This window comes from Littorina saxatilis, linkage group LG12 (genome assembly GCF_037325665.1).
Source record: "Littorina saxatilis isolate snail1 linkage group LG12, US_GU_Lsax_2.0, whole genome shotgun sequence".
In the NCBI taxonomy this organism is placed as follows: Eukaryota; Metazoa; Mollusca; class Gastropoda; order Littorinimorpha; family Littorinidae; genus Littorina; species Littorina saxatilis.
In genome coordinates this window covers 35,808,215-35,819,028 of record NC_090256.1, presented here as the reverse complement: position 1 = coordinate 35,819,028, position 10,814 = coordinate 35,808,215, and the positions used below count along the sequence as shown (strand labels likewise).

Below are 10,814 nucleotides of genomic sequence, written 5' to 3'. Positions count from 1 at the left end.
GAAGTGGTTTTTTTTCTGACAGATTGCATGTGCCTGTGCCACAGTGCGGCTGCCACTGATCTAAAAATAGAAGCCGCTGGGTTTCATCTAATTCTCGCCGACTTGCATAGATTCTTCTCATCGTGTTAGTGGCATGTAGCTTATCATCCACATTACCAAATGATGAGTTAATATAAAATTCCCACCCGCTAGCAGAAAACACAAGTGTTATTCCGATAACGTACCAGCTAGTGACCAGTTTGGAAGACTGACTCGATCGACTCTGTCATACGTAGCCGCACTGACTACACTGAAATACGACTGCATCAGTTCAGTAAATGAATGGTTTCCGAATTATTATTTCAAGGCAAGAACAATCGTAATCGAAAACGTGTAGGGTTCAGAACGTTCTTACCATTATAAGACTTATTACCAGCGTGCCTCGTGCGTGCAGACTCAGTCAGTGCAGACTGCATGCAGTGGTTTGATTGCCCCAGCAGACGACATAAACCCCGCTCAGCAAATTAACATGTTGGGCAAATGTGAACGAAAAAACGATGGGGATATAATACGTGTAGGGTTCAGAGCATTCTTACCGTTCATATTTAGTATCAGACTCTCCGATGAATGAAGATACAACACGAAAATATGCCACATTTGTTTTGAAAATGTGCGAACCGTCGAGTCCCGCGGCTTCGAGTCAATTCAAGGGGAGTCACTCCGCACAGTCAATCCGTCGAAGCTCGACTGGAGGTTTCGAATCGCAAATAATGAAGAGCACAGCCCTTTCTCCGAGTTCAAATGAGGTCTCTCTGAAAGATCATCACTGTTCAGATTAACGCTACACTGGAATTTACCAACAGAAATTAAAATGCGTGTGACGAAAGCACGACACACTTGAGACACCCCACACAAAAGTAGATCTTTACTGTACACGACAGTGACCTGACCACACAGTTATGCCTATTCAAATGCGCGTTGCAAAATGTGCGCTTGGAATCTTCTTTTTTCTATGGCGGTACTGACAATATCGTTATTGAAACAATCCCAGTGCACTAAGGGATTTATAGAGCAAATCTCGAAAATAATTATTGAACTCAGCGCTATGCGCTTCGTTCAATAATGAATTTTCTCGATTTGCTCTATAAATCCCTTAGTGCACTGGGATGTCTCAATAACTTAAATAATAATAATAATAATAATAATAATAATAATAATAATAATTGTCAGTAAGTACTGGTGTCACATGACTGATGTGAACCAGTTGATTGGCTAATGGCGATGCGCTAAAACTGTTAGCGCACTCTTGGAGTGCGCTAACTTTTCCACAGAGCGTATTCTTCCGCCCTTTGCTTAAGCGAGAGTGTACGTACTCTCATCCTCAGAATTAATGACATGTAGCTTATATTCTCCACAATACCAATGATTAAGACCATAAATTTCCTGCTTCTCAATTAAAGCAGAAGATGGTTTTTTTTCTGACAGATTGCATGTGCCTGTGCCACAGTTGCCACTGATCTACAAATAGAACCCGCTATGTCTAATTTTGCAGTTTCGACTTGCGAAGATTCCTCTCATAATTATGCCATGTTAGTGGCATGTAGTTTATTCACATCACCAAATGATGAGTTAGTATACAATTCCCAGCAGCTAAAAGAAAACACAAGTGTTATTCCGATAACGTAGCAGCAGACAACGGTAGCAGCTAGATCAGCACGTAGCAGACTACACTGAAATACGACTGCATCTGTTCAGTAAATGAATACAAGAACAATCGGAATCGAAAACGTGTAGGGTTTAGAACGTTCTTACCATATATAAGACTTATTACCAGCCTGCCTCATGCGTGCAGACTCAGTGCAACGTGACGAGCAAAGTTGTTTTTGAAATGAGACTCAGTGCAGTAGCAGACGACATAAATCCCGCTCAGCAAATTAACATGTTGGTCAAATGTGAACGATAAAACGATGGGGATATAATACGTGTAGGGTTCAGAGCATTCTTACCGTTCATATTTAGTACTCCCCGATGAGTGAAGATACCACACGAGAAACATGCCACATTTATTTTGAAAATGTTCTTTCCGTCGACCTTGGCAAGGGGCAAAACTCTGCACAGTCAATCTGTCGAACCTCGATGAAGGTTTCGAATCGCAAATAATTAAGAGCACAGTCCTTTCTCCGAGTTTAAATGAGGTCTCTATGAAAGATCATCACTTTTTAGCTTAACGCTACACTGGAATTTACCAACAGAAATTAAAACAAGAGTTTGCGTGTGACGAAAGCACGACACACTTGAGACAGCCCACACAAAAGTAGATCCAGTGACACAAACCTGACCACACAGTTACGCCTATCCAAATGCGCGTTGCAAAATGTGCGTTTTGAATCTTCTTTTTTCTCTGGCGGTACTGACAATATCGTTATTGAAACAATCCCAGTGCACTAAGGGATTTATAGAGCAAATCTCGAAAATAATTATTGAACTCAGCGCTATGCGCTTCGTTCAATAATGAATGTTCTCGATTTGCTCTATAAATCCCTTAGTGCACTGGGATGTCTCAATAACTTAAATAATACGAGAATTTATAACGCGCACATATCTCACCACAGGGCGACTCATTGCTCACTCATACACAATCTTTAGCATTAACAACTCAAGCATACTCATATACACTTACGCATAAATTACATGAAGATGACAAGGCAACAACACAAACAGAGACACGGCACTCAAAAGTAAGCATGAAAAAGAAAAAAAAATTCAAACAATAATTATGTACATGGCTATTTACAACTAATCTGGTTAAATTTAATTAGAAAACAATCCATTTTATCTGAAACTGGACACCGAATAAATTAAGGCGCATTCGATGGTAATACGCTCAACATTTGTTAAAAGCAAAGTCAAGATGCCAATCGCCATTATTATTACGTCGTCATAAAAATTGGAGGAAAAAAACATTCTTCCAGTGCAGTTCAAACGCTGACCTTCAAAACAAGACTTCGTAAAATTTCAGATGGGAATGGAAAAGCATTAGCACTTTTGAGGACGTGTATATTTCATAAAATATCATTAATATCCCAGTGTTCTGGCGGAATGTGCAGCATACTTGGCTCAGCATCACAGAGCTAGAGAGTTATTAGTTTTTACGCCCTCACGACGAAGCCATTATGGGTACGTGATATAGAGCGAAAGCCCGACTTGGTATGGCGATGAACAAAATAAAATGTAAAGGGGATCCAGAGGCTTTATTTTTGGGGGAGAGTTTTGCTTTTTATCTTAACATTTCTCAAAACTTATTCATAATGCAACATTACGCTCAAATTAACGGGATTACCGTATCTATACTTACTAACACACATTTTTGCTATCACAATAATGTGATTATTCGTCTTAACTATAAAACTTTCCGCTTCTGAAATCGTACTCACTACACAGCACCGTTCTTTTTATTTGTTCAAATGCTTTTTTGTTTGAATACTTCTTCTTCCACAAAAACTTGAAGAAGATCGATAGTATTGAACCTGTCAGTTACTTTTGTTGGAGCAGACAGTGTTTGCAACACATATATTACACACTGCGATATCAAAAACGTTTTGATTATACGCAATTTACCGCTCATACTTAAATTTCTCCTGGACCGTATTCCAACAATGTTCTCAATTTTCTTAAACCGTTGTGATCAATTTCTTCTATTTCAGATGCAGATATTAGTTTAAGCTTTTTATATATAGGCTTATATATCGTTCTAAAAGCATTTTTAATTTGTTTTTAATAATAATAATAAGAACATTTATATAGCGCTAAATCAAAAACTTTCGTTAAAAAGGCTTGCTCTAAGCGCTTGACATCTAAACTAAAACGTCATTCACACTCTTTACAATGATGTACAAGAACTTCATGTCACACTCTTTCATTCAGTATAGCACCATTCACACAGTTGTTATTCTGTACAAGACAATAAGTTAGTCTAACATTTAGAATGTTCATAAGATGAAAACAAGAAAAAACCAGACTGATTAAAACAACTGCTTAGTGCTAACAAAGCATGAATCTTAATGATAACGTAATACATGTTTAACTGTTAAGACCATACAAAAACCTATATGCTAAAATAACTTCGAACTTTTAAGAACTTCTTATAAGATACACAGCACATCTAGATAAACACCAGAATGATAAAACAAAAGGCAACTCGTTAAAACTATTAAATGCATCAATGTCTAAAACACGAAAGACTCAAATATAAGATACACAATTCTCTAGAATTGTTTATTAAAACTGAAACCGACCTGCTCAAAGTAAACCATACCCACCCCCTCCCTACCCACCCCCAACCCTCCTCCTACACTAAATACTAATTATTTCTACTCTTAACTTCCCAACTACACGTTATCCATAAACTATGCACAGGAACATGTGTGTCAGCATTATGTGGCACCGACATGACTTGTGCATATCTAGCCTACAGCTAAGGGATAAAGTTAAAGGACTACAGTAAACTGCAGTGAAAAATTATATTTATAATAATTTAAAACAAAAGACAAAAATAACAAGCTGAATAGAGATGGAACCGTTACAGAACAGGATGGCAAAAATGTTGCGACTTTAGGAGTTGTGTTTCTGGAAGAGGTGAGTTTTGAGTGCTCGCTTGAATGACTGTACTGACTGAGAGTGGCGAATGTGAGAGGGGAGAGAGTTCCATTGAGTAGATGCGCAAAATGCAAAAGTGCGTTGTCCATATGCTTTTGATTTTGTGTGTGGGATGACTAGGGTGCGGCTATCAGAAGAGGAGCGGAGTTGTCTAGCAGGAGTGTATACAGTGAGAAGTTCAGAGAAATAAGCAGGAGACGAGGCAGAGAAGAAGTGAAAGCAGAGAGTGGACAGTTTGTATTCAATGCGGGCTTGGATGGGTAACCAGTGGAGTGTGCGGCGAAGTGGTGTGACATGATCTTTTTTTCGTGCTTTGAGGATCAGGCGTGCTGCAGAATTTTGAACTTTCTGTAGTTTGTGCAGGAGGTGGAGTGGACAGCCAGAGAGAAGAGAGTTACAGTAGTAAAGTTTAGAAAGAACAAGAGAGCAGACTAGAGTGTTTGTAGTTTGAACGGACAGAGTATGGCGGATGGTTGCGATCTTGCGGAGTTCAAAGTATGCGGACCTACAGATGTTGGAGATGTGCTTGTTGAGTGTCATGTCTGAGGAGATGGTGAAGCCGAGGTTTCTAGCTGAAGAAGAGAAAGAGATGTCGGTATTGCCTACTTGGACAGACGAAGGTTGAGAAGGTTTACAATCTTATATTACAACATTGTTCTGGGCTGTTCTTCATGGATCCCAACCACATTGCTACAGTTTTATTTTGATTTAAATTTAAATTTGAAATGTATATATCATGAGAACTGTTTTATTATCATTAACTTCTTCTTCTTCAGCGTTCCAGAATGTTCTGGTTACGTGTGAGCTCGTTTGCCCATTTGGGTTCCCCACACTATACTCTGAGAGCATAGTCAGCTCACTCCGCTTTCGTTGAGTAGGCATGCTGGGTATTTTCGTGTTTCCATAACCCACCGAACTCTGACATGGATTACAGGATCTTTTCCGTGCGCACTTGGTCTTGTGCTTGCGTGTACACACGAAGGGGGTTAAGTCACTAGCAGGTCTGCACATAAGTTGACCTGGGAGATCGGAAAAATCTCCACTCTTAACCCACCAGGCGGCAGCGACCGGGATTCGAACTCACGACCTCCCGATCAGGAGGCCGACGTGCACATATTTTGCTAAAAGTCCAGAAACATTGAGAGAATGCTGCGGAATTACTATAGAAAGGCTTCTTTTGTCATTGGTAAAATAATGCGGAATTTGTCGAACAAACTTGCAGTACTGTTTGAGTTTCCATCAGTACGTAAATGTTTGATAAAGAGGTGCAAAGAGTGGCTATGCGTTTCTAGGGTTAGTAGTAGACAGATGTTATGTCAACTAGTTTCAAGGCACGATTCCTGAAGTCACGGCACACTATTTCACATTCAAATATATGAAAATATTTTCAAAATCGAAGAGCTCAGTTTTAAAAGCATAGCAAAATGAGACAAGAATTAACGAAAGGGAAGAAAGAACGCAAACCAGAAAATAGCTTGTCATCATGGATTAAACTTAATTGTTTACCCTTTCCACTGGAGACATTTATTGTCAGAGTATAACTAAAGGAAACACGACCACCAAAATCCACGTTATTTTGGTTGCGATTTGGCTTGACAGCGCTGGCCATTATCTTTCGTTAGTAAGTACTATCAGCGGGGCAAGCCAAGACGCTTCACTGACAGACAGGCCGGAAGTAGAGGCAAGGGCAACCAAGTCACTCAGATCAACATTACATGTACTATGTGCACTTAAAAGCACTACACATACACACACACACACACACACACACACACACGAGTGTTGAAATGAGACATTTTTTTCGCTTCCAGTTTTCCCCCCAGAGGGGAGGCGGGGGTAGAGAGAGAGAGAGAAAAAGAGAGAGAGAGAGAGAAAGAGAAAGAGAGAGAGAGAAAGAGAGAGAGAGAGAGAGAAAGAGAGAGAAAGAGAGAGAGAGAGAGAGACTGTGGGAGACAGAGAGACAGACAGACAGACTGACGTAGAGACAGACAGATAGACTGACAGCCAGACAGATAGACTGACAGATAGACAGATGGGGACAGGTACAGAAACATAGAGACAGAGAAAGAGATGGACAGAGAGAGAATTGTTGGAGACGTGTAATTTTGTATGTGTGCATAACACATCTTCCGCGCCTTTTCCGCTTTAAGGGTGGCAGGAGTCTTCACCTTCTTAAAGTGACAAAACACTTTCAAACGTGATTTTTGTCTGTAACTTAAAGAAGTTCTAAAGCCAGAAATAAAAACAAAATTACACAAAATAAGACTTAACACGCTAATTTCTAAGACAACGATTTAAACTTAACTATGGGGTACCCGATTTTTTTCTCACAATAACACTCTTGAGGCAATTTCTAAGATTCTACTGTGGATATGTAAACAAATCAACGATTAGCAGTAGAAAATCTCTTGCAAGGTCACCGCTACACTGTGCATGTATCGGTATCGTATATCATTAAAGATGTATTTCTTCACGTGCAAGCAATCATGTTCACCACCGTAAGTCTGTGCATGCTGTTACATGGGATAAGAACATCGTTCAACTTAAACACACGCCAGAAATCAGCAGCAGTCTGGCTGCTTGTTGTTTACAGTGGAACTTATCGTTGAATTCATGTGGTAAGTAACACATTGTTGTTTATGTAACCGTGTGCCGAAACACTACGATCACCTCGGGAAGCGAAGTGCAATCAAACAGGATTGAAAATGTTAGGGCTAATTTCTTAGCCCTATAAAAACTGTTATGCAAACCCGAAGGTTTCCATGAACATACAGACAATCGGAAACCACCAGACCCAATCACAAACAGAACTCTACAATCCACAGGTGTTGACGTTTAAAGGCCAACAACTCGTGTGCAGAGTCTGCTGTGAATGGAGCGGTAGCCTCCCCTGTCACATTTACAATGGACATTTTCGTTGAATTCATCTCGTAAGTAACACATTTACCCATCTGCTAAACTAGATCCAAAAAGAATCCCACTCCGCACGGAATGCAGCCGCCCTTGTTTGTGTCCGAGTGAAACGATGTTAATATTCCAGGTGAAAGATTAAAAGATCTGATCCACGAAGATTACTCCTGATACTAATCGGCCAAAGTCGTCTTCGCAAAGTCTATTTCACGAAGTTCGCTGCGTTCGAAGCTTTGGCGCTGCATTTTTGATAGAAGATTTCGCGAAGTCTTGGTGAAGTCAACTTCGGGCTCAATTAAGGAAGACCTTTACCGCTAACACGAGACGTACTGTAGACGAAAGCTACAGTTTCAGTATGACTTGACTTACAACTTACCTGCCTACTACAAGCGGACAAACACTTAAGTCCTTAATGGCAAAAAAAACGTAGCACTTTTAATATCAATTTTTTACTACTACTTACCTGCCTATCCCCGGCGATTGCCTTTCTCACACAAATGACAGGTTTACTTTCGTTATTAACACTTTTAGCGCACCATATTGTAGTTAGAACTACATTACTTTCCCGAAGCACCAAGATTGAGATTCCAACTTCGTGTTCAGCGGAGCTTTATTTCAAGTTTGTTCACACTTCTTCTGACCGAAATTAGCAGACTATTTTGTCCTCGTGAAAGAAAGGTCGATGCGCAACATTACTGGTGGGTGAGGACCGTGAAACAAGGGCTTAAGTAGGCTTACACACAGTGCAACCCCCCTTTGAAGACCTCAAACAATCTGAGAAAATCAGGTCTTAAAAAGGAGGGAGTCTTAAATGGGGGTCAATTGACAGAGGTTCTGAACAATAAGTCTGAGAAAACAAGGTCATAAAGGGAAGTGAGTCTTAAATTGGGGGGTCTTAAAAGGGGGTTCCATTGTATTACAATCAGCTTTCACCATGCAACATAGATCACCTATCTTGAGATACCAATTTTGTTGGAAATAAAATTATACCTCTTTAACAATCACCTTTGAATGTTCCTCTTTTGTGTCCATTGGCTCCAACTTCCAAGTGCACTTTTTGTTCACAATTGGGCTTTTTCGTGTACGGTCGTTTTGCCCTCACCATTTAGACAGTAATGTGGGGATGCATGCTGGGTATTTTTGTGTCTCTATCACCCACCGATCTATGACATGGCGTATAGGTGGGGTTTTTCCGTGCGTATTTTGTTTCAGTTTGTATTTGTGTAGAAACACGAATGGGGATAAGGAACTAGCAGGCCTGCACATAAGCTGACCGGGACCATCTCCACCCTCAAGCCTGGTGTAAACTGGGCGAAGTCCACTTCACGAAGCTCGCTGCACGAAGCTTTGGCATTGAATGTTCGGTCGAAATACTCTAGGCTTAATTAAGCCGGATATCAATTGGGCGAAGCCGACTACGCCGAACTGTCCACTTTTAGATGCTCGTAAAGTTTTACTCAAGCCAAGCAATATTCCTGAGTTCTGCACGAGGTTGAAATAAGATTTGATGTCTAGTGGCTTATGACTTTTGTCTTTAGTCCGAGCAAAAACATACATACAGACAGACAAACACTCACCAGTAGCACAAACATCTATATATAGAGAGGAGAGGGAGGGGGAGTGGTGGGGGGGTCATAGGGGTTCCGATAGCTCTTAGAGTTTCATAGTTCTCACCATGTCTGTATAGTGTATGTATTAGTTACTGCGATACCAAATTGTCTTACCCATGTATGTATGTATGATGCTATGCGCCAGTGATGTATGAATGCTATTTATTTTTGTTTTTATCACACAGCAAGCTGCTTTCCTCGTGTATTTTTTATGTTCATTCATGTATTGTACACTTGGCAATAAATTATCTATCTATCTATCTATATATACGACTAGTGTCTGTCTGTCTGTCTGTCTGTCTGTTCGCGATGCACGGCCAAAGTTCTCGGTGGATCTTTTTCAAATTTGGACACCGTATTCAGCTACACCCTGGACACAACCTCATCGATGAGATATTTCAACACGTGCTCTCAGCGCGCAGCGCTGTGCGCGCTGAACCGATTTTTTGGGTTTTTTTGTTTGTTGTCGGGATCCACTACCAGTAACTCTTCCTTATCTTCTCCAGTGTTTTCAGCCGCGATTATCTCCCTTCCTCCGTGTGGCGTCAATCTATATTCCCGTTACTACGTTACTATTTTTAGAAGGTCACTGCACGTTACTATTTTTAGAAGGTCTCCAGTGTTTTGCGCGTTTATCTCCTTTCCTTCGTACACCCGGCAGACCGGGTCCCAGGCGCAGCCTGGTATTCGGCTCTACTTCTTCCCGGCGAAGCCGGTACCCGGCGAAGCGGGTAATCATCTAGTACATACATACATATATACAGACAAACAGTCACCAGTAGCACAAACATACATACATACAGACAAACACTCACCAGTAGCACAACCATACATACATACAGGCAAACACTTACCAGTGGCACGTGCGTGCTGTGTCGGTGACGTAACCATGGTGACAGGCCCAGTGACAGCTGCTGTGACGATCCTGAAGAAGAACACTGGCGGCTGGACATCTTGTGTAAGAGATAATGTTTTAGTTGATAGTCAAAAACAAAGTTCACAACAAATATAAAGAATACTGTTCTCGTTTTCTCTTGTTTGTGGTCTTCGGTTAAAAATGAATGAAGAACTGTTTCTATTGAAATCACATGTAAAACCACACCTGGAATGATAGATCAAGTTTTTAAATAAACGTAGATCACTCGGTTTTTTTGCGACAGCGCACACAATATTACTTGAGGAATATTGAAGTCGGAATGTAAAATGGGTGTGCAGTCTGAAACACGTCTTAGGAAATCTCAATTGTGTAGTCTGAAACACCTCTCAGGAAATTGATATGTTCTCACAAAATATTGATCTTTCTCAACAGTCCAGCTGTTCAAGATGTTGCTTCTTGTTTCCTGCAGGTGGTAGCCTACACAGACGAAGTTGGGACACAGCCTGGAGCAGAGAGAAAAGCTCACAATCTTCTCGGCGATGTCCAGCGTGGAAAAGTGGACGCTGCATGGAAATGCAGCATAATATAATCCCCCGGACCCATCCCTGGCTGCTTGAGTCATGACGCGGGCGATATACACAGACGTCACAACGGCTGAGCGCACTGGGACTCTCCTCTGATCTTGCAAGCATCTTGTCGCCCCTCAAGGGGCTCGGCCTCTGGAACCCCCAAGATTGGCCCATCAATTTTATGTATCTGCCCTTCCCCCCCCCCCCCCAATT

The 10,814-nt window shown here is 41.0% G+C and overlaps 1 protein-coding gene across 9 annotated transcripts in view; it reads right to left on the bottom strand.

Moving 5' to 3' along the window:
* The window catches only part of LOC138981833 (uncharacterized), a 110,250-nt gene extending 99,664 nt beyond the window's left edge, over positions 1 to 10,586 (bottom strand). For 2 of the 9 annotated variants that reach the window (XM_070354920.1, XM_070354921.1), the window contains exon 1: positions 10,010 to 10,586. In XM_070354920.1, the coding sequence (XP_070211021.1) occupies positions 10,010 to 10,108 (99 nt within the window). In that variant the 5' untranslated portion in view covers positions 10,109 to 10,586. The remainder of the gene's footprint in view (positions 1 to 10,009) is intronic. The other 7 variants (XM_070354927.1, XM_070354928.1, XM_070354923.1 and 4 more) reach the window with 6 other exon arrangements.
* Positions 10,587 to 10,814: the final 228 nt, after the last annotated feature.